Source organism: Rhinopithecus bieti, unplaced genomic scaffold (assembly GCF_001698545.2).
Source record: "Rhinopithecus bieti isolate Rb0 unplaced genomic scaffold, ASM169854v2 scaffold_4967, whole genome shotgun sequence".
NCBI classification, from domain to species: Eukaryota; Metazoa; Chordata; class Mammalia; order Primates; family Cercopithecidae; genus Rhinopithecus; species Rhinopithecus bieti.
Window position 1 is genome coordinate 892,111 of NW_016804726.1, and position 26,674 is coordinate 918,784.

The window sequence follows — 26,674 nt, forward strand, 5'->3', positions numbered from 1 at the left end:
ACGAGTCTCACTCTGTCATCCAGGCTGGAGTGCAGTGGCACAATCTCGGCTCACTGCAACTGCCACGTCCCAGGTTCAAGTAATTCTCCTGCCTCAGCCTCCCAAGTAGCTGGGATTACAGGTGCCCACCACCACGCCCGGGTAATTTTTATATTTTTAGTAGAGACAGGGTTTTGCCATTTAGGCTGGGCTGGTCTCGAACTCCTGACCTCAGGTAATTCACCCGCCACGGCCTCCCAAAGTGCTGGGATTACAGGCATGAGCCACTGTGCCCAGCCAGAGACTTTTTTTAATGCAGCATTTTTTATTAATTTATTATGAGATAGGGTCTCGCTCTGTCACCCAGGCTGGTATGCAGTGGCACCATCTCAGCTCACTACAACCTCCATGTACAGGGCTCAGGTAATCCTCCCCACTCAGCCTCCAGAGTAGCTGGGACTACAGGCATGTGCCACCTTGCCTAGCTAATTTTTGTATTTTTTGTAGAGACGACGTTTCGCCATGTTGGCCAGGCTGGTCTGGAACTCCTGGACTCAAGTGATCAGCCTGCCTTGGCCTCCCAAAGTGCTGGGATTACAGGCCTGAGCCACCCTGCCTGGCGGAAACCTGAAACTTTTTTTTTTTTTTGAGATAGACTCTCACTTTGTTGCCCAGGCTGAAGTGCAGTGGCACTATCTCGGCTCACTGGAACCTCCACCTCCTGGGTTCAATCCATTCTCCTGCCTCAGCCTCCCCAGTAGCTGGGACTACAGGTCCCGCCACCACACCCGGCTCATTTTTGTTTTTGTACTTTTAGTAGAGATGGGCTTTCACCATGTTGGTCAGGCTGGTCTCTAACTCCTGACCTCCGGTGATCCGCCTGCCTTGGCCTCCCAAAGTGCTGGGATTACAGGCGCGAGACACCTCGACTGGCCCTGAGACTTCCTGATGTATTTATTTGTTGACTTGTGTCTTATTCCCTAACTAGGGGTTTGACTGTTACTATGTCTCTTCTGTTTAAAACAGAACCTGGTAAATATCAACACTTTTGTTGAATGATGGATAAATATGTCCTCAACACCTTAATTTACAATGGGTTTCTAGTATTCCTGTCAGGGCCTGTAGGCGCACAATAAATTAACAACAGAAATTTTAACATAAAGTCATTACAATTTGGGCTAAAAAAAACTTTGTAGGGTTCTTGTAGCCCTTTAAGGTCTGTCTCACACAATTTTTCTTTCCAAGTCTGGATAAAGCTGTGGTGGTGTTTTCCCAGATCTCTTGTTCCTGTTTATGACTAACAAATAAACAAATGGCAATTCTTTCTCTTTTATTATTATTTTTTTGGGAACGGAGTCTCACTCTGTCACCCAAGCCGGAGTACAGTGGCTCGATCTCAGCTCACTGTCACCTCCGCCTCCCGGCTTCAAGAGATTATCCTGCCTCAGCCTCCCGAGTAGCTGGGACTACAGGCGCGTGCCACCACGCCCAGCTAATTTTTGTATTTTTAGTAGAGATGGGGTTTCGCCATGTTGGCCAGGCTGGTCTCAAACTTCCGACCTCAGGTAATCGACCCGCCTCAGCCTCCCAAAATTCTGGGATTACAGGCGTGAGCCACCGCGCCTGGCCAATTCTTTCTCTATAGCAAGTGTCAGCACACTCCATTATTCTCCAGTTATCTTTTAAGAGAAAATAAAAGGCTTCAAAATCACCTGCACGAGATCTAAGAGTGCTCTGGCGGAGTCACACCTCTGCAAGGTTAGCGATGTCAAAGGGAGTCCTGGTCTAGCGAGAAATGGGAGAGTGACACAAAGTACAGGTGCTTGGGTCGGGCGCGGTGGCGCACTCCTGTGATCCTAGCACTTTGGGAGGCCGAAGTGGGAGGATCGCTTGAGCCAAGGAGTTCGAGACCAGCCTGGGCAACATAGTGAGACCTTGTCTCTATTTAAAACAAAAAAAAATCGGCTCTAGCCTGTAATTCCAGCACTTTGGGAGGCCGAGGCAGGCGGATCACCTGAGGTCAGGAGTTCGAGACCGGCCTGGCCAACATGGTAAAAACTCGTTTCTACTAAAAATACAAAAAATGAGCCAGGCGTGGTGGCGGACACCTGTAATCCCAGCTGCTAGGGAGGCTGAGGCAGGAGAATCGCTTGGACCCGGGAGGCGGAGGTTGCAGTGAACCGAAATCGCGCCAGTGCACTCCAGCCTGGGCAACAAGAGCGAAACTCCGTCTCAAAAAAAAAAAAAAAAAAAAACGAAAAAGTCAGAATGCCTCACAAAAATTAAATACAGCGACTGCAGATGGGTCGGTTTCACTATAGCACAAGTAGCGGAAAGAGGACACAGACTGGGGAGAAATCACCCTACACAGATGACAACTGAGGAATGAGGAGTGGGGACTGACACACGCCACGGTGAAACCGTGCACCACGACCAAAGGCGGTCCTAGGACTGCGACTAAGCGGGCGCAGAGGCCACCCTCCAGGCTTGGCGGGCGGGTGAGGGCAGCACTGGGGGCCTGCTCAGTCTGGCCTTAGGGAGGACCTTCGGGGGTCTTCTCTCTCCCCATCGATCCCTAAGCAGTTCCCGAACAGAAATCGGAGACCAGACGGTGCCTGGGCCCCAGCCCTCCCACAGGGACTGCACCTTGGGCCTGGCTCGGAGGTGGGTCAGAGTCTGCGAAAGACCAGCGAGGGCTCTCGGGTGTCGGGGCAGGCGGCGGGCGCCCACCCCGGCTAGCACTGGGAGTCGCGCGGCGGCGCGGCGACCCGGCGAGCCCGGTAGGCAGGACAGGACTGAGGCGCAAGTCCGGCTCAGGCGGAGGAAGCAGCCGCCGCCCCAGCTGACGGAGTGCGGCCGGGGGCTTCCCAGAGAAGGCGGCGACATCGAGCCCTTTCGAACGTTTCTACCAGGCTAGCTCACGTAGCCTCGGCCCCGCCCGGCCCCGCCCCACCCACTCCGGCCACCGCCCCCTCCCCGGCCGACACTTCGCGGGTGGGGCGACCTGCGACAGCCCCTTTAAGAGGCGTGGTCACGTGCTCCGCCCCCACCTCCCCCTCGCGCGCCAGTGAGGGGTGGGGTGCGGGAGGAGGTGCCGGGGAGGCTGGGGGAACGAAGTGTGCGCTGCTGCGCAGGCGCGGTGGTCGGACGACAGACCGTGTGTTTCCAAAATGGCGGCAGCGATGGATGTGGATACCCCGAGCGGCACCAACAGCGGCGCGGGCAAGAAGCGCTTTGAAGTGAAAAAGGTTGGGTCTCGCCAGCGCCTTCCTCAGGGAAGCTAGAGAGGCGCGGATCTGGCTGGCAGGCCCGAGGATGGTCGAGGCGCGGAGTAAAGGCTTTCATTTCAGGGCGTTCCTGGGACCGGGTACCACGAAAGGAAGTCGGGGGGCGGGTCTTAGAGTTGATCGGCGTGACGGAGGCCCACTGTCAGTGGAAGTGTTGGTTTCGCTGTGATGCTGAGGGGCCAATCACAGAGCTGCTTGTTGAGATACGCGGGGTTGCGACTTGGCGGCGGGAGCCAAGCGCTTGAGCTGTCACTGGAGTGGTTGAGAGGTGGGGGAAGGACAGGGTGGGGTGGGGTGGGTGGAATGGGGAGTCAGAGCGACTGCGGCGGTGGAGGATGGGGCAGTGCGGCGAAAGCCTGGAACCTGAGGTCCTACCGCATTGGAGGCCTCTGAGGAGCCCCGCTGGTGATCTTGCTCCGCCCCTTTTTGAAGCTTGGGGTCCTCTCACTTGGAGGGATGAGACTTGGTCCTCGCTGAACCGAGGGCTCCGTTAACCCCATCTCTGGGCCTCACACCGCCGAGTTAGAGTCTGGAGTGTAATGCTTGGCTGTTCTGAGACGTCTGTTGACTTTTCCCACAACCACCCCACTCTTGGATTCTCTGTCACGTCCAGAATCTACCCCTTCCGAAATAATAATAAAAAATATGGTGGAACTTGTTAAGAAAATCCGAGCCCAAATCCTGTGGCATTTCGGGAGGGTTGAGTACTAGTTGCGAATGGTAAGAGGGGAAAGCAAACATGGAACGTGTCTTTTTGCATGAAATGCTTTTTGGTAGTTTGCCACAGTTTGGGAGAAAAGTGTCGATTCCCACCTAACATGAAAACTGTTCAAAATGGAGATTCTGAAATAGGGAAGATATTCCTGGAACATCTGGCTAAACACTGACAATACCCCCCTCCTAGTGCTTTTTGGTGTCTCGTTGTGGCCACTGCTGTTCAGTTACAGCCAGCCATATTGAAGAATAATAGAAGTAGGGGCTTTTCCTCCACGTTGAAGCTGTGATGTGAAAAGTGGTGAAGAAGTTACTAGGCACTGAGACTGGGGTTTGAAAGCGATGAAGGTTTGGGAGTATTTGTAATTGAGGAAGCCAGAGTTGAATGAATGAAATGCCACTTTTAGTTAAACTCTTATTGGAATTATTATCTTAATAGAAGAGTCTAAACATATAAAAGTTGAGAACATCAGTTTATTTTATGGTAAGAATCGAACAAAATTCTAGTGAATTGTAGAATTTGTTATGAAGTAATCTAAGATTTAAGTGATGACCTTGTTCTGTGTACTGACATGGGTAGTTAATTATCCAGCTTATCCCACGATTACCCGTTTTATGATCCAGTCATCATCTTAGTTCATTCTGTTCCCTAGCTTTCACTTCATTGCTCATGCTTCCAAAGCTGCCTGGAAGAGCAGATACTTATTCAGATTTTGAGCTCTTCTGTAACTGCCACCAAAACCTGCACAGAAATTCAAGTTTTGTGCTTTTTTTTTTTTTTTTTTTTTTGTTGAGACGGAGGTCTGGCTCTGGTCTCCAGCTGGAGTGCAGTGGCCGATCTCAGCTCCACTGCAGCTCCGCGTGCGGCCTCTTTTCGGTTACGCCATTTCCTCCTCAAGCTCCGGAGTAGGCTGGGATACAGGCGCCGACACTCGCCGGCTAGTTTTTGTTTTTTTTAGTAGAGACGGGGTTTCACCGGTGTTAGGCCAGATGGTCTCGATCTCTGTTGACTCGTGATCCGCCGGTCTCAGCCTTTCCCAAGTTGCTGGGATTACAGGTTTGAGCTACCTGCGCCCGGCTTTTTTTTTTTTTTTTCTTGAGCTGGGAGATCACCCAGGCTGGAGTGCAGTGGCACAGTCTCGGCTCACTGCAACCTCTGTCCCCCAGATTCAAGCGATGCTCCTGCCTTAGCTTCCCAACTAGCTGGCATTATAGACACCCGCCACCAGACCTGGCTAATTTTTGTATTTTTAGTAAAGATGGGGTTTCGCCATGTTGGCCAGGCTGGTCTCGAACTCCTGACTTCAGGTGATCCACCCGCCTCAGCCTTCCAAAATGCTAGGATTATGGGCGTGAGCCACTGCGTCCGGCCAGACTAAATTATTTTAAACTATAGGAAACAAATTAAAAGATGACATTAATTTATGTGTTCATATACTCAGTCTGTTGTCTTTGGTATAATAAGATTAACGTAATATCCAAAAACTTTTGTTTGGTGGTTCCCTGTGGCCAGAGATCATAACTACAGCTGCAGCCTGAAGTCCTAAAGACTGTGTGTGTGTGTGTTATAAGGAGAATGCATTGTTCCCTCTTTTTGTCGTTGCAGTGGAATGCAGTAGCCCTCTGGGCCTGGGATATTGTGGTTGATAACTGTGCCATCTGCAGGAACCACATTATGGATCTTTGTAAGTAATTGGAGGAGGATGGGAGGAAGTTGAGAAGGTTGCAGAGCTTGTGGCTGTTTTGATGTGACCGATTTTCTTCTTCACAAGCAGATATCAAGCCTACTCTGAGCACTCGGTCTTCTGTATCTAGTCTCTTGGTGTATTTGAAATAGAGTAGTTTTTTTATGAGGTCCTGGAGGCATACCCAGCTTTCAGAATAAATCTACTCGATCTAAAGATGGCAGGGACACATTTAGAATTAATTGTGGACAACAGGCACTGTTGATTCTTCCTGCATATCTCCCATCTTGTACCTAGACTCAAAGGTAGAAATAGGGAGGAAAGGAGGAAAATAAACTTTGAGCTAAAATATTCTATCTGAGGCCAGGCGCGGTGGCTCATGCTTGTAATTCTAGCACTTTGGGAGCCCAAGGCGGGCAACATGGTGAAACCCCAACTCTATTAAAAATGCAAAAATTAGCCGGGCGTGGTGGTGCATGCCTGTAAACCCAGCACTGTGGGAGGCTGAGGTGGGCGGATTATTTGAGGCCAGGAGTTCAAGACCAGCCTGACCAGCAAGGTGAAACCCCGTCTCTACCAAAAATACAAAAATTACCTGGGCGTGGTGGTGCATGTCTGTAATCCCAGCTACTTGGGAGGCTGAGGCAGGACAGCTGTTTGAACGTGGTAGGCAGAGGTGGCAGTGAGCTGAGATCACATCACTGCATTACAACCTGGGCGACAGAGCAAGACTCACAGTCTTTTTTTGAGACTCAGAGTCTCAAAAAAAAAAAAAAAAAAAGAAGTCTATCTGAGCTAATTTTTGCTGGTCATTGTTTACAAAGGAAAGAAGCCTAAAGAGTAAGTATTTTGTATGTTAGGCCCAAACATAATAAAAAAGGAAATCATTGCCAACGTCTAAATAGGTAATTGATTGCACTAAAGAAATTTCATTTAAATCTCCACATATTTTATTACATGTAGTGGTCAGCACATAGTGATCCGATTGGAGCCTTTGATGGACGGATTTCCTGTCCTTATAGTAGAAGGAACAAGAATGTTGATCACACCAGGAACAGTTGAGGTTACTTTTTCATCCGGGAACTAAAATGATTTGTTACTGAGGCCAGAAATGGAGGAAAGAAACTTCAAGTTTCTAGAATTGGAATTATAGGAACTTATATTTCAGATCACTCTCCTGCCTTTACAACTTCATCTTGAGTCACTCCTGCTCACTCTGTTAGTTTACCTGGACACTTTTTTTTTTTTTTTTTTTTTTTAAACTAACCATGGGGCCAAAGCAGCCGTGGCCCCTGGCCGGTTTTCCTTTTTTTGTTTTTTTTTTTTTTTTGAGATGGAGTCGCCCAGGCTGGAGTGCAGTGGCGTGATCTCAGCTCACTGCAACCTCTGCCTCCTGGGTTCAAGCAATTCTCCTGCCTCAGCCTCCTTGATAGCTGGGATTACAGGCGCCTGCCACCACGCCCAGCTAATTTTGTATTTTAGTAGAGACAGGGTTTCACCATGTTAGCCAGGCTGGTCTCGAACTCCTGACCTCAGGTGATCTGCCCACCTCGGCCTCCCAAAGTGCTGGGATTACAAGCATGAGCCACCGCTCCCGGCCTGCTTTTTCATACTTAAGTGTCCATGCTCTTTTTCAGAGCCCTTACATAGCCTATTCTTTCTCACCTAGAGTATTCTTCACCTGTTCTCTTCCTTGGTTTTGTCTAACCCAGCACTGTCCAGTCTGAATGTAAGCCACAAATGCAAACACATATATAATTTTAAGTTTTCTTTTTCCTTTTTTTTTGTTTTTTTCAAAGACAGGATCTCGCTTTGTTGCCCAGGCTGGTCTCGAACTGGCTTCAAGTGATCCTCCCACTTTGGCCTTCCAAAATGTTGCAATTATAGGCATGAGCCACTGTGGCTAGCCTGAAATTTTCTAGTACCCACATTCATAAAGTAAAAAGAAAATAAAAAGGTGAAATTAATCTATATTATTTAATCTTTTATAGCCAAAATATTTTTATTTCAACATGTAATTAATGTAAAAAAGGAGACATTTTACATTCTGTCTTTGCACCATCTTTGAAACTCAGTGTGTATTTTACACTTACAGCACATCTGGATTCAGACTAGCCACATTTCAAGTGCTCAGTAGTCACGTGGTTAATAACTACTTTATTGTGCAAAGTAAGACTAACCCAGAGTTGAGCTTTAGATCTTATCTTAAACTTGCTCAGATGTTTTCAACTTGGAAAGCACGAATCAAATATTTTCTGTTGGAAAGCAGTCACGGCATATACTGGTCATGTATTGCCCTTGGCTTCTTTGAGCTTTGACACTGTTTATCTCTTCACACTACAGCCAAGGGAGATCAGCAGCTACCATGATGTTTAATATAGATGACATGAGACCATCACAGAAAAACATATGCATGATTTCAAATGTGTTTGGGTGGGGTCTTTGATTACATGCTTGCCAGTTTCTGAGCCTTGCATTTTCACAAGGAGTTATACCCAGAGAAAATTTTACTTTATTGGGGCTCTATTTTGAAAATAGTTAATGATTTTTAATGATCTTACACAACCCTGATTTTTTTTTCTCTATATTTAAGTCAGTGTATGTGTGTCTCTGGATATGAGAGAATGTACTTCTTAGAAGGACCACAGAAGACAAAGGCGATCCATATTCTGTCTTCTCTTAGAGTGAAATGCTTGAGACATCACATTAGGCTTTCAGTGGAATACCTGTTTTGTTTCATAATATATTTCGAATGTCAGATGAAGTAGGATATTGAAATCTTATAACAAAAACCTTATGAAAGTATTTTCTAAGTCGTTTTTATCCAATGAATATATCCTGAGCATCCTGGTAGGCACCAGGATAAAACAATGACAGAGATCAGGTCTTTACCTTTTTTTTTTTTTTTGAGACAGAGTCTCTGTTTGTCTTTCAGGCTGGAGTGCAGTGACGCAATCTTGGCTCGCTGCGACCTCTGCCTCCCATGTTCAAGTGATTCTCCTGCCTCAGACTCCCAAGTAGCTGGGATTACAGGTGTGAGCCACCTCACCCGGCTAATTTTTTGTATTTTTACTAGAGACAGCGTTTCGCCATGTTGGCCAGGCTGATCTCGAACGCCTGACCTCAAGTGATCTGTCCACCTTGGCTTCTCAAAGTGCAGGGATTACAGATGTGACCCACTCAAACTCCTGGCCTCAAGCAAACCACCCCCTTTGGCCTCCCAAAGTGCCAGGATTATAACTGTGAGCCACCATGCCCAACCTCAAGTCTTTACCTTTAAGAAACACACTCTTGGGCCGGATATGGTGGCTCACATCTGGAATCCCGGTACTTTGGGAGTTCGAGGAGGGTGGATCACCTGAGGTCAGGAGTTCGAGACCAACCTGGCCAACATGGTGAAACCCAGTCTCTACTAAAAATACAAAATTAACCAGGCGTGGTAGTGCGTGCCTGTAATCCCAGCTACATGGGAGGCTGAAACAGGAGAATCACTTGAACCTGGGAGGTGGAGGTTGCAGTGAGCCGCGATCCTGCCATAGCACTCCATCCTGGACAAAAACACAAAATTTTGTCTTAAAAAAAAGACACTCTTGGCCAGGTGAGGTGGCTCACACCTGTAAACCCCAAGACTTGGGGTGTGAGGCAGGCAGATTGCTTGAGACTGGGAGTTTAAGGTCAGCCTGGGCAACATGGCGAAACCCTGTTTCTACAAAAAATTAGCCAGGCACGGTGGCTTATGCCTGTGGTCCCAGCTACTTGGGAGGCTGAGGTGGGAAGATCCCTTGAACCTGGGAGGCAGAGGTGACAGTGAGTCAAGATTCCTCTCTACTGCACTCCAGCCTAGGTGAGAGAGTGAGACCCTATCTCAAAAAGAGAAACACTTTATTTATTTATTTTTTTATGTATTTCTTTTGTTAGTGATAGGGTCTCATTCAATTGCCCAGGCTGGAGTGCAGTGGCACAATCATAGCTCACTGCAGCCTTGACCTGCCTCAGCCTCTGAGTAGCTGGGACCACAGGCGTGCACTACCACACCTAGCTAATTTTTTTTTTTTTTGGAGGCGGAGTTTCATACGGTCACCCAGCTGAAGTGCAGTGGCGCAGTCTCAGCTCACTGCAACCTCCAACTCCAGGGTTCAAACAGTTCTCCTGCCTCAGCTTCCCGAGTAGTTGGGATTACAGGTACCCACCACCACACCTGGCTAATTTTTTGTATTTTTAGTAGAGACGGGGTTTCACTATATTGGCCAGGCTGGTCTCGATCTCCTGACCTCGTGATCCACCCATCTCGGCCCCCAAAGTGCTGGGATTACAGGTGTGAAGCACCATGTCTGGCTGCTAATTTTTAAATTTTTTTAGAGATGGGGTCTTGCTATGTCGTCCAGACTTGTCTTGAACTCCTGGACTCAAGCAATCCTCCTGCCTCACCTTCCCAAAACACTGAGCTTACAGGTGTGAGCCCCTGCCCCTGGCCACACACTTTTATTATACACACTAAGGAGAAGTCTGAGTGTCATAACATTAAAAAAAAAAAAAAACAGGGATTTGTATGGGAAAAGAACTTAGTAAAGAAAACAAAAAAATGGATTTATTTTGTAAAGACAATTTTGTTAAAGATGAAAGTAAGAATCTAGATTTAGCAATGGCTGTATTTTAATAAATTTTCTCTGGCCTTAAATGAGTAATTATATACATAGCTCTAAGTAAATAAGAATGATTATGGCTGTGCCCCAGTAGGATTCTGAAGACTTCCTCTTTTAAGTCCATATTGATTCTGCATGCCCTCCTATAGCTTTGTATTTATTTTATTTTACATTGTCTCCTTTCTTGGTTGTATTAAGGAGTTGCTGAAAAATCAAATATGCTAGGTTTTATTTTCTCTGTTACCTCTGGTAATCTTTTTCTGGATGATGGGGAATCTTTATCATCTTAGACCCAGCCTTGGCCCAGAAGATGTTACTATCTACCTAAAACTACAGATCCATCAGTGATTTGGTTTGGTTTGGTTTGGTTTGGTTTGGTTTGGTTGGTTTGGTTTAGTTTGTTTGAGACAGAGTCTCATTCTGTTGCCCAGGCTGGAGTGCTGTGGCATGATCTCGGCTCGCTGCAACCTCTGCCTCCCAGGTTCAAGCTATTCTCCTGCCTCATCCTCCCGACTAGCTGGGACTGCAGGTATGCACCAGCACGCCCAGCTAATTTTTGTATTTTTAGTAGAGATGAAGTTTCACCATGTTGGCCAGTCTGGTCTCTTAACTCCTGACCTCGAGTGATCCACCTGGCGCTGCCTCCTGAAATGCTGGGATTCCAGGCGTGAGCCACTGCACCTGGCCCCATCAGTGTTTTGAAAGTGTAATCTGTCTGCTCTTGAGATGAAGCCATTGCTTCCTTAACAGCTCTTTGGTGGCACAGCGTTTCTATCAAAGCCAAAAGGTCCCCAAGCTTTAGAATCACATGATAGACTTCGGCCTTGGCAGGGGTGTGACATGAACCCATTATGTGCCACTGTCTACCTGTTCTGGCTTGACAGTGAACAGTTCCTGCACCTGTTTAAACTAACTGGACCCAACCCCTTACTTACTCTCTGCAACAAAAGCTGGAAAACGCTTGTATTGAGCACATTTTACACCAATCATTTTCCCTGCTATATCCCTTCTTATCTGGCATTCTAGATTGCTGTATTATCACTCCTATATCTTTTTGTTCTTTCTTAGGAATTTTCTAGTAAAGAATGAATCTGGCCAGGCTTGGTGCTCACACCTGTAATCCCAGCACTTTGGGATGTCAGGGCGTGTGGATTGCCTGAGCTCAGGAGTTCAAGAGCAGCCTGGGCAATGTGGTGAAACCCCATCTCTACTAAAAATACAAAAAATTAGCCAGGCATGGTGGCGCACGCCTCTAGTCCCAACTACTTGGGAGGCTGAGGCAGGAGAATCACTTGAACCCGGGAGACAGAGGTTGCAATGAGCCAAGATTGCGCCAGTGCACTCTAGCTTGAGGGGACAAAGCTAGACTCTGTCTCAAAAAAAAAAAAAAAAAAAAAAAAAAAAGGAATCTTGGCCGGGTGCAGTGGCTCACACCTGTAATCCCAGCACCTTGGGAGGCCGAGGCAGGCAGATCACTTGAGGTCAGAAGTTCAAGACCAGCCTGGTCAACATGGTGAAACCCCATCTCTACTAAAAATACAAAAAATTAGTTTGGTGTGGTGGTGCACACCTGTAATCCCAGCTGCTTGGGAGGCTGAGGTGGGAGAATCGCTGGAACCAAGAGGTGGAGGTTGCAGTCAGTAGAGATTGTGCCACTGCCCTTCAGCCTGGGCAACAGAGTGAGACTCCGTCTAAAAAAAAAAGGAAAAGGATTAATCTGTATGTGTCTCGTATTTCTTCTATTTATAGAAATAGTTTTTGTTTGCTTGTTCGAGTACCAAGAGCCTACTTTGCACTTGGCAAAGACCAGGTCCCTACTCTGTGGGAGCTTTGAGTTGAGGGGGAAGGAGGGAGGTCAGGTATGTAAAGAGATACTCATAATTGATGTGTTAAGAGTGCCTGAAGGAGAGGAAAATGACTCAGGGTGGAAGCGTCAGGAAAAGCTTCAGTCAAGAAGTAGGGATTTAAGTTGGGTCTTGAAGGGTGGAGATTAATTGAGAGTGATAGGAGGAGGAGCATGTTCTAGGTGTGGCAGATAGGAAGGAAAGAACTATACCATGAAGGGAGCCTGAAGGATTCTTTAGGTTAGTAGTGCCATGGCCACAGTCAAAAGAAAGACCCAGATCAAATTTAAACATGATGATGTACCTTGAAACAGTTTTGATTTTCACTTTAATAATTGTGACTCTTATTTAATTTTATAATATATAGTCCTCCTCTTAAGTTAGAGGATCCAACTTAAAGGACATTATGTTTACTTTTCTCTGCCATTCTTTTAAATGTAGTAGTGTATTCCAGTCCCAATAAGTTCTTAAATACACTGCATAGACCCTAGATCCTTTTTTTTTTTCTTTTTAAGATGGAGTCTCACTCTGTCACCCAGGGTGGAGTGCAGTGGCGTGATCTCAGCTCACTGCAACCTCTGCCTCCCAAGTTCCAGCGATTCTCCTGCCTCAGCCTCTCTAGTAGCTGGGATTATAGGCATGTGCCACCCACCACGCCCGGCAAATTGTTTGTATTTTTTTTTTTTTTTTTGAGACGGAGTCTCGCTGTGTCGCCTGGGCTGGAGTGCAGTGGCCGGATCTCAGCTCACTGCAAGCTCCGCCTCCCGGATTCACGCCATTCTCCTGCCTCAGCCTCCCCAGTAGCTGGGACTACAGGCGCCTGCCACCTCGCCCAGCTAGTTTTTTGTATTTTTTAGTAGAGACGGGGTTTCATCGTGTTAGCCAGGATGGTCTCGATCTCCTGACCTTGTGATCCGCCCGTCTCGGCCTCCCAAAGTGCTGGGATTACAGGCTTGAGCCACCGCGCCCGGCCAAATTGTTTGTATTTTTAGAAGAGATGGAGTTTCACCATGTTGGCCAGGCTGGTCTCGAACTCCTGACCTCAGATGATCCGCCTCCCTCAGCTTCCCAAAGTGCTGGAATTACAGACATGAGCCACCACGCCTGGCTTTTTTTTTTTTTTTTAATTTTAATACAAGGTTTTGCTCTGTCGCCCAGGCTGGAGTGCAGTGGTGCAATCATGGTGCACTGCAGCCTCAACTGCCTGCACTCAAGCCATTCTCCTGCCTCAGCTTCCTTAGTAGCTGGGACCACAGGCATGTGCCACCACACCTGGCTAATTTTTTTTGTTTCTAGAGATGAGATGTTGCTGTGTTGACCAGCCTGGTCTTGAGTGGGCTAAAGTGATCCTCCTGCCGTGGCCTCCTAAAGTGCTGGGATTACAGGTGTGAGTGACTGTGCCTGGCCCAATTCTTTATTTTTATTTTATTTATTTTATTTTTTGTTTTTGAGATGGAGTCTCACTCTGTCATCCAGGCTGGAGTGCAGTGGTGCAATCTCGGCTCACTGCAAGCTCCGCCTCCCAGGTTCACGCCATTCTCCTGCCTCAGTCTCCTGAGTAGCTGGAACTACAGGTACCCGCTACCATGCCTGGCTAATTTTTTTATATTTTTAGTGGAGATGGGGTTTCACCATGTTAGCCAGGATAGTCTCGATCTCCTGACCTCATGATCCACCCACCTGAGCCTCACAAAGCGGTGGGATTACAGGCTTGAGCCACCGCGCCTAGCCCCAATTCTTTATTTTTATCAGTTGGCAAACCAAGTTACTCTGTAGTGTAAATCTGGCTAGCAAAAGTAAGTTCTTTGCTTTCCTTTTGTGTGTGTGTGTGTGTGTGTGTGATTCTGTCGCCCAGGCTGGAATATAGTGGTGTGATCTGGGCTCACTGCAGCCTCTGCCTCCTGGGTTCAAGTGATTCTTCTGCCTCAGCCTCCTAAGTTGCTGGGATTACAGATGTCCACCACGACGCCTGGCTAATTTTTGCTATTTTAGGAGAGAGGGGGTTTTGCCATGTTTTGCCAGGCTAGTCTCAAACCCTGACATCAAGTGATCTGCCAGCCTCATCCTTCCAAAGTGCTGGGATTGCAGGCATGAGCTACTACTCCCAGCCTTTGTTTTTTTGTTTTTTGATATAGAGTCTTGCTGCATTGCCCAGGCTGGAGTACAATGGTGCACAACCTCGGCTCACTGCAACCTCTGCCCCCTGGGTTCAAGCAATTCTCCTGACTCAGCCTCCCAAGTAGCTGGGATTACAGACATGTACCACCAGGCCCAGCTAATTTTTGTATTTTTAGTAGAGATTGGGTTTTGCCATATTGGTCAGGCTAGTCTCGAATTCCTGACTTCATGTGACTCGCCCACCTCAGCTTCTCATAGTGCTGGCATTACAGGTGTGAGCCACCATGCCCAGCCCAGTTTCTAAATTTTTGAAGGGTGAAAAAAAAAATATTATTGTGGTATCTCTTCCCCTAAAACCACATATGCCCATTAACATCTATTTTTTGTTTGTTTGTTTGTTTGTTTGTTTGTTTGTTTTTGAGACGGAGTCTCGCTCTGTCACCCAGGCTGGAGTGCAGTGGCCGGATCTCAGCTCACGGCAAGCTCCGCCTCCCGGGTTTACGCCATTCTCCTGCCTCAGCCTCCCGAGTAGCTGGGACTACAGGCGCCTGCCACCTCGCCCGGCTAGCTTTTTTTTTTGTATTTTTTTAGTAGAGATGGGGTTTCACCCTGTTAGCCAGGATGGTCTCGAACTCCTGACCTCGTGATCCGCCCGTCTCGGCCTCCCAAAGTGCTGGGATTACAGGCTTGAGCCACCATGCCCGGCCTGTTTTTTTGTTTTTTTAGTTTTATTTTATTTTTATTTTTTTGAGATGAAGTCTAGCTCTGTCACCCAGGCTAGAGTGCAGTGGCGCAATCTCTAGGTCAAATGCAGTCGGTCACGGGCTAATCCTCAGTGTACTCAGACATGCAACACTTGCTGCTCCCAAGGATTCATATATTGACACATCGTATCTCTGGATGTCGGAGTAGCTGGAACTAATATAGGGCCGACCCATCACCCACAGACGATGTGGCTAATTTTTTGTTTTTTTTTGTTTGAGACAGGAGTCTTACACCGTCGCCCACGCTTGAGTGCAGTGATGTGATCTCGACTCCCTGCAAGCTCTGCCTCCCGGATTCAAGCAATTCTCTTTCATCAGCCTCCCGAGTAGCTGGGACTGCAGGCACCCGCCACTACGCGCGGCTAATTTTTTCTTGTATTTTTAGTAGAGATGGGATTTCACCATGTTGGCCAGGATGGTCTCGATCTCCTGATCTCGTGATCCAGCTGCCTTGACTTCCCAAAGTGCTGAGATTACAGGCGTGAGCCATCACGCCTGGCCTATGCCCAGCTAATTTTTTGTATTTTTAGTAGAGACAGGATTTCAACATGTTGGGCGCACTGGTCTTGAACTCCCGACCTCATGATCCGCCCGCCTCAGCCTCTCAAAGTGCTGGGATTACAGTCATGAGCCACTGCGCCTGGCCATAGTTTTACTATTTTTCACCTGTAGTGGTTTGAAGTAATTCTCCCCTATTAAATAGTTTCTCCTGAAGCTTTTTATTCTTCAGAAGGGAGACTCCATTTAGTTACTATCATCAGAGAAAGCAAATTATACATTAGTAATTCTTGTTCTTTGAATATTTATACCCAGTTGTACTTTACCCATCAGATCTTTTTTTCTTTTTTTTTCTTTTTTGAGACAGAGTCTTGCTCTGTCTCCCAGGCTGGAGTGCAGTGACACGATCTCAGCTCATTGCAAACTCTGCCTCCTGGGTTCACCATTCTCCTTCTGCTTCAACCTCCCAAGTAGCTGGGATTACAGGCACCCACCACCACGCTGGGTGTTGTGGCATCCGCCTGTAATTCCAGCTACTTGGGAGGCTGAGACAGGAGAATCACTTGAACCCGGGAGGCGGAGGTTGCAGTGAGCCAAGATCGCTCTATTGCACTCCAGCCTGGGCAACAAGAGGGAAACTCCCTCTCAAAAAAAAAAGGAAAAAATCTCAGTCTAGGCAACAGGGTGAAACCCCATCTCTACAAAAATACAAACAATTAGCTGGGCATGGTGGTGCATGCCTGTATTCCCAGCTACTCAGGAGGCTGAGGGAGAATCACCTGAACCCAGGAAGTTGAGGCTGCAGTGAGCCATGCTCATGTCACTGCACTGTAGCCTGGACAGCGGGAGTGAGATGTGCGTTTCCCATTTGTTACTCTTTTTAAACAAGGATAGGAAATCATCAGAAAGCATACTGTTATCTCTGTCTTCTCTGTTCGTCCTTTCCCACATTCATTAAAAAACAATTATGGCTAATTAACCACCTGAGAATTGTTTTGGCTGCTATAGATTGAAACATTCCTGCTCCCAAGGTCCAGTGATCCTGTTGCTCTTGTTCCCACAGGCATAGAATGTCAAGCTAACCAGGCATCTGCTACTTCAGAAGAATGTACCGTCGCATGGGGAGTCTGTAACGTAAGGAAGCATCTTTACCTGTCAGCATGGCTTGTAAACATATTTCCACTTTTCCTGCTTTGCTAGTCTTGAAAATAACTAGGGAAAAAACTGACTAGTCCAGCTTTCTCCTAAAAGGTATACAAATAATAAAAAAGATTTTAAATCATGATACTATTCACCTGTTAAGGGTAAAATTACAGTTACTGCAAAAGGCACTTACTTGTCTTAATTATAAAGTGCACCCACTTTTGTTAGCAATATTTTGGGGCTTCATCTATGGGAATTGCCTTCAAAACCTGTGTGCACCCTTTGGAATATTCTCTTGGTAGAACTTTGTACCTTTGAAACAGACTTTTTTAAAGACCAGGTGTCTAATGGAACTAAGTTTGATGAGTAAATTGAGTATTCAAGTCTCTGTGTATGTGTGTTTGTGTGTGTGTTTGAAGTGTGGCATATGTACTGAGATAGGATTTTTTTTTTTAACATGGCTTATGCCAGAAATGCTTTGTGTAGCTTTATTGTACTGAATGGCCTTCCAAGAGTGTGACAGCTGTGAAGGATAACAAATATCAAATATGTTATTTCTAGCATATGTTAAAAATTCATTCTTTAAGCTGTAAAGTCCCAGTCACATGAGCTAAAATTGGCTTGTCAGGGCCTCCTGTGTCATGGGGACAGAATACCCACAGTTTCCAGCATGACACAGGGCTAAGAGATTCTAGAGTCATACCACCATTCCCTGTCTTTGTGACTTACTTGCTGAGTGATGTTAGGCAAGGCGTGTAACATCTCTAATCCTGGGTTCCCTCATGTAAAATGGGGCTGATAGTAGACCACATAAAATTGTAATCAGGATTAGATGATTTATGTTAAAATGTGATTAAACAGCTCCCGGCACATAGTAAGCACAAGTGCTTGTTAAAAAAAATCTAAATAGGCCAGGCGTGGTGGCTCACGTCTGTAATCCCAGCACTTTGGGAGGCCAAGGCAGGTGGATCACGAGGTCAGGAAATTGAGACCATCCTGGCTAACAAGGTGAAACCCTAGTCTCTACTAAAAATACAAAAAATTAGCCGGGCGTGGTGGCAGGCGCCTGTAGTCCCAGCTACTTGGGAGGCTGAGGCAGGAGAATGGCATGAGCCCGCGAGACGGGTCTTGCAGTGAACTGAGGCCGTGCCACTGCACTCCAGCCTGGGTGACAGAGTAAGACTCCGTCTCAAAAAAAAAAAAATCTAAATAAATACAAATTAGAGGTAGAGGTGTTACTGTGTAGATGGTGTTCGCGGTATTTTTTCCTGTTGACTTGCAACTTTTTCCTACCTACACTGTTTTTTGTTTGTTTGTTTGTTTGTTTGTTTTGAGACAGAGTCTCACTATGTGGCCCCAGCTGGAGTGTAGTGATGCGATCCTGGCTCACTGCAACCTTCACCTCCTGGGTTCAAGTGATTCTCCTGCTTCAGCCTTCCAAGTAGCTGGGATTATAGGTGTGCACCACCATGCCCGGCTAATTTTTATATTTTTAGTAGAGATGGGGTTTCACCGTGTTGGCCAGGCTGGTCTTGAACTCCTGACCTCAGGGCGATCCTCCCGCCTCGGCCTCCCAAAGTGCTGGGATTACAGGCATCAGCCACCATGCCCAGCCCCTACCCACACTTTCTGATACACCTTCTTCCATCTCTGTTGCGACCCTTTGGCCAGGCTCACAGTAGACCGTGTTGGCCGTGGGGGAGCTTTAATCATTTATGGGGACAAAAGAAGTATGTCGGGCTCTTTGCCCTCTCTGGCATGCAGACATTGAGAACCATGTTCCTTTATGTGGAAAGAAAAGAGAGTGAACATCCCCTTCAATTTCGCTAAGGAGAGATTCTCTCAGAGAGCCTGCTGTAAAAGAGAGCCAGCGTGGTGTGGCAGAAGCCTCTGGATTAGTCCTGGGTTCTAGTTCTGGGTCTTCTACAAACCAGCTCCATGAATTAGGCAAGTCACTTGTCTGGGTTTCGGTTTCCTGTCTGTAAAATGAAGATAAAAATATCTGTCATGCTTGCCTGCCAGGGTTGATGTGAGGCCTCAAATGAGGTAATACATGTCAACATCTTCTGTAAACTGTCAAATACTATAAATTTATCTTCTGTAAATTGTACTTGGACCACTGAATATATCCATTAACATGTTTTAGTAAACATTCAGGGTGCTGTCACCTCCCTGACACCTCATTACAGCCCCCTTCTCCCCAGTGCTTGGTGTTCTCTGACTTAGTTGGGCTATACCAGGACCCTGTACTGCTGCAAAGTGCTTAGTGGGTGAGGTGAGAGAGGGAGAAGCTGTCGAATACCCTTCGGTGAACCCGACCCTAACACCCGGTGGTTAAGAAAAATGTCGCCGCTTTCTGCCTTTTGGAAATTCTGCCTTTTCTCTTTTTCACAGTGAGTTATACAAGAGTCAGCAGAAAAGGATCTTCCAAAAGGCTGTACTTCAGGAGAATATTTGTCCTCTTGGGTATCGTTAGTGTAGTAGCTGTGGATTCCACTCTTAATTACTGAATTATGTTTTTGTCTTTGTCAAAAGATATTTCACAGGATAATAACCCATATTATATAATCCCTTAAGTTCCATACATACTTTGGGAGATGTACTGACCAGATTTCAGTTGTTATTAAATGAAGCTTGCAAAGCTTTTGTTGTTTTGTTAGGGTGTGAGTATTTCTCCCCGTGCCCCATCACAGCGCACCAATCACAGACGAAATGAAGGAAGCACTTGCTGCATCTGTCCTAATACGCACATGAGCAGGGGAAGGAGTGCTCATCGTAGAGACATTGTGATTAGCATCTGCATGTCATGAGCCCACACCAAAAAACTGCACGCAGCTTGTCCTTTTCCCAAATCTAAGCAGACTTCTAGCTCCCTGTCAGTTACCAATGGTCTTGGTACTCTTGTCTTTCTACTTCTTGTCTTGATTATGAAATAAGCCTTTTGATGCTCTTTAGGCTGCTTGTGTGCTGTTTGTCCCTCATAAGAATACTTCCTTTTACCCCAGTTTTCTTTTATCTCATTCCCTAAGACAAAGTCCCTCACCCATTACAGGCATGTGAAGTACTGAGCTCTTGTAATACCAGTATGTCTGTGAATAAGTCTGGAAATAAAGTTCCTTTGACCAGAGCTGAGCTGGGTGTGGGGAGGTTGGGGAAGTGCCCGTCTCAGTTCTGGGTGGGTGGCAGTGACCGTGCACTTCTCTACCAAGGGCTGGGGAGAAGGCTCTGCTCCTGCAGGTCATATTCTCCAGGGGCAGGAGGGTGGGAGGGAAGCTAGAGACCAGGAATGGGGATATTTGAAATCTGCACTGATCAGGGGCCTCCTTTCCCAGGGAAAGTGGAAGTATCCCCTTACAGGCTGAATGGGACCAAGGAGCCATATTCCATGTTCTCTTAAAGAGAAGAGAGCTCAGTGCTAGCACATACTCCTGTGCTTCCTGAATGATTTCCTTTAGTAGTAGTGACATTTCTAGCAAATGCTTTATTGGAAATATCCTCGCATCTAACCAAGATATAGTCAGTTGTTGAACTTTTGCCTCTCGTTTTTACCTCCTTTTCTTTTCTAGCCCACTATATGTCACCCATGCCACTGCCCTGTGGGACCTGTAAAAAAAACTGGAGTTATTTTTAATAAAATATCTTTTTTTCCAGCATGCTTTTCACTTCCACTGCATCTCTCGCTGGCTCAAAACACGACAGGTGTGTCCATTGGACAACAGAGAGTGGGAATTCCAAAAGTAGGTATCTTTGGTTGTTTTGACGGGGCTTTTTGACTTGCCTCAGGCTGAAAGGAGTGTGGTCTTGGGGGATGGAGACATGATACATGCCTTATTTTTTTTAAAGCTAGTTTTTGGTTACTTAAGCTAGGACTTACCTGTATGGAAAACGCACAGAGGATTAGCCAACATTAGACATTTGCAGCCTAGGGTCTCCCAACCTTTTTGTTTGTTTGTTTTTTGAGATGGAACCTCACTCTGTCGCCCGGGCTGGAGTGCAGTGGTGCTGTCTTGGCTCACTGCAACCTCCACCTCCCGGGTTCAAGCAGTCCTCCCACCTCAGCCTAGGAAGTAGCTGGGATTACAAGCCTGTGCCACCACGCCCAGCTCATTTTTGTATTTTTAGTAGAGATGGGGTTTCACCATGTTGGCCAGGCTGGTCTTGAACTCCTGGTCTCAAGTGATCTGCCTGCCTCGGTCTCCCAAAGTGCTGGGATTACAGGTGTGAGCCACCGTGCCCAGCAGGTTTCCCAGCCTTCTAGGGTCTGTGAAAGTAGAAAATGTGATAATCTATAAGCTCTTAAATATTTCATAAATTACATCCTAATGAGGTTCCATGGACTACCTGATGTCAGGTAGCTTTTGACTAGACTTGTATCCACCTATCATGTTTCAGTAGTTTATCTCATACTGATTAATTCTAATATAGCATTTATGGCTATCCTGATTAGATTTTATTGTTACATAAATAAAACATGGCCTGGTAAATTTTTAGAAATTTAAATGGTTGAAAGTGTGTATCACAAAACATGAATTTCCCACTATAGGCCCCTGCTCCTGCTTGCTGGAGCTAGCCATCAGTGACAGGACAGCTTCTTAGTAGATTTTCTCACTATCTCTCATATGTCCCAGCATTTACATGTCTGTGTGTATATGTATTTTTTTGTTAACATAAATGTGAGTATCCTATACAGTAATTCACCTTTTTTTTTTCCATTTTGTACATTTTGGAGATTTTCCATTTCCACAAATAACAAACTACCTCATTTAATTTTAATGGTTGCAGAGTATTTCTTTATGTAAATGTACCTTAACTTTTTTCTTTTGTTTTTTTGTTTGCATATTTTCTTTTCTTTTTTTTTATTGCATATTTTATTTTAACATTTTTTACATTTTTTTAAAAAGTCAGTCTCTGGCCGGGCACAGTGGTTCACGCCTGTAATCCTAGCACTTTGGGAGGCCGAGGCGGGCAGATCACCTGAGATTGGGTGTTCAAGACCAGCCTGGCCAACATGGAGAAACCCTGTCTCAACTAAAAATACAAAATTAGCTGGGCGTGGGGGTGCATGCCTGTAATCCTAGCTACTTAGGGGGCTGAGGCAGGAGAATCACTCGAATCCGGGAGGCAGAGGTTGCGGTGAGCTGAGATCGCGCCTTTGCACTCCAGCCTGGGCAACAAGAGCGAAACTCCGTCTCAAAAAACAAGTCAGTCCCTATTGGTGGACATTTGGGTTTCCAGTTTTTCACTGATGCAAGCAATGTGAAGGGAGAAACATCCTTATACGTGAAGCTTTACGTAAATGTGTAGATGTATTTGGAGCAGTAATTCCTAAAAGAGGAATTTCTGGGTAAAGAGTATGGCTGGGCTTGGTGGCTCACACCTGTAATCTCAACACTTTAGGAGGACAAGGTGGGCAGATTGCTTGAGTCCACTAGTTCGAGACCAACTGGCAACATGTTGAAACCCCATCTGTACCAAAAAATAGTAAATTAGCCTGTGCGTGATGGCTCATGCCTGTAATCCCAGGACTTTGGGAGGTTGGGGCAGGTGGATCATTTGAGGTCAGAAGTTTGAGACTAGTCTGGTCCACGTGGTGAAACCCCGTCTCTACTTAAAAAAATACAAAAATCAGCTGGGCGGTAGTGGTGCATGCCTGTAATCCCAGTTACTCAGGAGGCTGAGGCAGGAGAATCACTTGAGCCTGAGAGGCAGAGGTTGCAGTGAGCCGAGATCGTGCCACTGTGCTCCAGTCTAGATGACAGAGTGAGACCCTGTCTCAAAAAAAAAAGAAAGAAAATTAGCTGGATGTGGTGCCATGCACTCACAGTCCCAGCTACTCTAGAGGCTGAGGTGGGAGGATGGCTTGAGCCCAGGAGGCGGAGTTTGCAGTGAGCTGAGATCAGGCCACTGCACTCCAGCCTAAGTAACAGAGCCAATTAAAAAAAAAAAAAAAAAAAAGGTCAGGTGCAGTTGCTCACACCTGTAATCCCAGCACTTTAGGAGACTGAGGCGGGTGGATCACCTGAGGTCAGGAGTTCAAGACCAGTCTGGCCAACATGGTGAAACCCTGTCTCTACTAAAAATACAAAAATTAGCCGAGCGTGGTGGTGTGCGCCTGTAATTCCAGCTACTCAGGAGGCTGAGGCAGGAGAATCATCGCTTGAACCCGGAGGGCTGGAGGTTGCAGTTAGCTGAGATCACACCACTTCAGCCTGGCCAAAAGAGCAAAACTTTGTCTCAAAAAAAAAAAAATGTGTATTTTTGTTTTTGAGAAATAGTGTCAGTTTTTCCATTCCTAAGAATATACACTAATTTACACTCACTCCAAACAGTGAAGCAGAACTCCCCTTTCTTCATTTCCTGCCAAGGCTTCCTTATACAATTTTTCCATCTTAGCCACGCTGATAGGTGACAATCAGTATTCGATTTTCATTTTTGAATTTTCAGTGAGGTTGGGCAGTTGTTCATGTTTTTATATCTCTTACGCTTTTCTGTGAGCCACTGTATTTATCTTCCTGCACGTTGTTTTCTTTTGAATTATTGGTCATTTTCTTTACTGAGTTTTTTCTGGGAAAGGAGTTTTTAAATTTAAATATAAGTCTTTATTAGGCTATTCTTGGATTTAAAAAACAAAAAGGATTCTTTTGTTTGTGAAATGTTTAGAAATCTATTATTGGTGCAGTGATTTTGCCTTTAAATTCAATAATTTATTTTGGTAAAACATTTGGAAGTATTATCAGTGTATATTCAGTTTTTAAGAAACCTGCCAAATACTCAGTATCTGAGTGGTACTGTTGGGCTTCCTTCAGCAAAATGTATGCTAAGTGCCGTGTAAAGTATAAAAACGTTTGAGATGGTCCTTCCAGCCCTTGGAGCTTGCATTCAATGGAAAACCGTAACAGGAATACATGTCAAGGCAGAGGACTTTTCTAAGTTTTCAGGGGGCCTGTGTAGTTGGCTCTGCCCTACAGCAGGCTCAGGGTTCCGTTTTAGACCAAAACGGTCTCGTTTTGCCCATACAGGTGCCCAGGGCTAAATGTAAGAATTGGCGGGGGTATGAAGAATTCCTTATCTGGGGCTTTGACTGGTGACTTTCCCAGGTGGTAGTTATCAGTGCATTGGGAAAACAAATTCTTCAGCATTCTTTAATCTGATAGGATTGTTCTACAGCCCATCTCACATGCTAGAACCTAACCTATGTGGAATTTGGCACAACAGCTCTTTTTAAGACAATATTCAAGTAGATTTCTTAAGAGAAGCTGTGATCAAGAGTTCTAGTGCCCTAGTTTCTATCCATACAACAAATTATTTTAATCAGGTTAACTGCCTAAAAAGATCCAGGACAAAAGATAATGAGGGATCTGGTATTCAAGAAACCTATTCATATGTGGAAGAAATTCCTTGGCCTTGTTTCTTTATTTTTATTTATATATATATTTTTTGAGACAGAGTCTCACTCTGTCCCCCAGGCTATAGTGGTGTGATCTCTCGGTTCACTGCAACCTCCAGCTCCCAGGTTGAAGCAATTTTCCTGCCTCAGTCTCCCAAGTAGCTGGGATTACAGACACCTGCCACCACACCTGGCTAATTTTTGTATTTTTAATAGAGACAGGGTTTCACCATGTTGGCCAGGCCGGTTTTGAACTCTTGACCTCAGATGATCTGCCCACCTCAGCCTCCCAAAGTGCTGGGATTACAAGGGTGAGCCACTGCACCCGGCCCCTTGTTTATTTTTTATAATCTTAGAGCCAAATTTTGGTTTCTGGGGAAAACAGAAAATCCCTGAAATCCACGCCTAGCTTCTCTTCTCTTTGTATAGAACTGAATGTAATCAGAGTTGTAATTGGAGCTGATGACAGATTTTGAAATTGAAGGCTGATCAATTGCTATTCTCACTATTAGCTTTGCCCTGAACATGCCTGAGTAATGGAGTTCAGGTGAAAATAGGCCGCCATGATCAGGGGAGTCCGAAAGTTTAAACTGAGCCCCTGCTTGGAGTGAGCAGGTGGAGCTGCCTTTCACAACCCACCAATGACTTTTCCCTCTCACCTCCCCAATACCACCAGGCAGCTACCTGTCAGGTGGGCATGGTTGAGTCACAGGGAGAGCCTGTCACTAAGAGGGGTAGTAGGCAAGGAGTCCTGAAAGATGGGGAGGGGAAAGGGGATCACAATGACAGCTAAGCTAGTGTCAGTGTCTCACTCAGTCCTGGAGCAGACTGTGATCACTTAGGTTCTAACTAAAGTTGCTGGTGTTTAAGCAGGTTTTATGTCTCACACAGGAAATTACCACGGAATTAATCAGAGTAATTTGCTTTGTCTTTCAGGTACGGGCACTAGGAAAAGACTTCTTCCATCAAGCTTAATTGTTTTGTTATTCATTTAATGACTTTCCCTGCTGTTACCTAATTACAGATTAGATGGCACCGTGTTTTTCTGCTTTGTTTTTCAGTTTGCTGTTTCTGTAGCCATATTGTATTCTGTGTCAAATAAAGTCCAGTTGGATTCTAGAACGGATGCTCTCTCTTGTGTATGTGAACAAAGTGAACATAAATGAAGAGTCTCCCCTTCCAAGGCTGAAAACTCAGCTTTCGAAAGTGAAATGTTTGTTCATCGGGGCCAGAGCAGGGTTGTCCTCTGAGCGCATCACTTAGTCATGAGGGATCCGACAGAGGCAGAGTATGGATCGCTGGCACCCGAAAACAGCAGTCAGCCCTTCTTTCTCCTCCTGTGTGACAGCAGCGGGCAGCTGAATGAGGGAAGAATGTGGGTGGGATTCAGTCGTCAAACCCAGTTCTGAGTCCTGGTTCCACAGCCTGGTTACTGATGGCAATCTTGGCAAAGTTGCCTCTCTACTCTGAACTTTCGTCTGTACTGTGGGCTTCTGAGGACTAAGTGGCATCGTGGTCACAGAGAGAAGCTTTGTAAAATGTAAAACCACTATACAAATGTGACCTTTGGTTGTGTGTGACAGCAGTCCCCAACAGCAGTCCCCAATTTTTGCCACCAGGGATTGGTTTCATGAAAGTCAATTTTCCACAGACTGGGGTGGGGTGGGGGTGTGCCTGGGGATGGTTTTGGAACTGTTCCACCTGAGATCATGAGGCACTAGATGGACTCCACAACCTAGATCCCTCACATGCACAGTTCGCCATAGGGTTCAAGCTCCTATGAGAATCTAATGCCGCCGCTGATCTGACAGGCAGAGCTCAGGCGGTAATGCTTGGTCACCACCTGTTCACCTCCTGCTGTACAGCCGGGTTCCTAGCAGGCCATGGGCTGGTATCCACTCTGCAGCCCAAGGGTTAGGGACCCCTGGTGTACGACATGTTTCTTTCTTTTCTTGGCTTAGAAAAATAAAGATACATATAATCTTGGCTGGCAAAAGGACAATTTATGAACTCAAGTTAAAAATTGATATTGGCCGGGGCGGTGGCTCATGCCTATAATCAGGTGGGTGGATCACGAGGTCAGGAGTTCGAGATCAGCCTGACCAACATGGTGAAACACCATCTCTACTAAAAATACAAAAATCAGCCAGGCGTGGTGGTGGGCACCTGTAATCTGAGCTACTCAGGAGGCTGAGGCAGGAGAATCTCTTGAACCTGGGAGGTGGAGGTTGCAGTGAGCCGAGATTGCGCCACTGCACCCCAGCCTGGGCAACAAAAGCGAAACTCCATCTCAAAAAAAAAAAAAAAAATCTTGGGAGATGGAAGGAATTGTCCGTTCTAATACTAATTCAATGGTTAATAATACAGATTTTTTAACTGAGAAGCAATATAGTTTGTTGCAGTGGTTCTCAAAGTATCATCTGAGGATTCCTGACAAGGGGGTACCTGAAACCCTTTCAGGGGGTTCATGAAGTTCTTCCAACTGCAAGTCTGTGAAAGCAGTTTTTCTTTATATTCAACCAAAGCAGCATATCTAATGAAGAAACCGACTTAAGAATCCACTGTCTTCTATTAAATCAGATGTAAAAGAGATTAGCAAAATACAAAACAAC

General features: G+C 46.0%; 1 protein-coding gene across 1 annotated transcript; it reads left to right on the top strand.

Annotated features, from left to right (window-relative positions):
- Nucleotides 1-3,084: 3,084 nt before the first annotated feature.
- Nucleotides 3,085-25,185, top strand: RBX1 (ring-box 1). Its single transcript, XM_017870276.1, has 5 exons — nucleotides 3,085-3,227; nucleotides 5,587-5,665; nucleotides 16,596-16,666; nucleotides 20,327-20,412; nucleotides 24,999-25,185. Exons 1-5 carry the CDS (start codon nucleotides 3,150-3,152, stop codon nucleotides 25,009-25,011), a joined length of 327 nt encoding a protein of 108 aa, XP_017725765.1. The 5' UTR covers nucleotides 3,085-3,149; the 3' UTR covers nucleotides 25,012-25,185.
- Nucleotides 25,186-26,674: the final 1,489 nt, after the last annotated feature.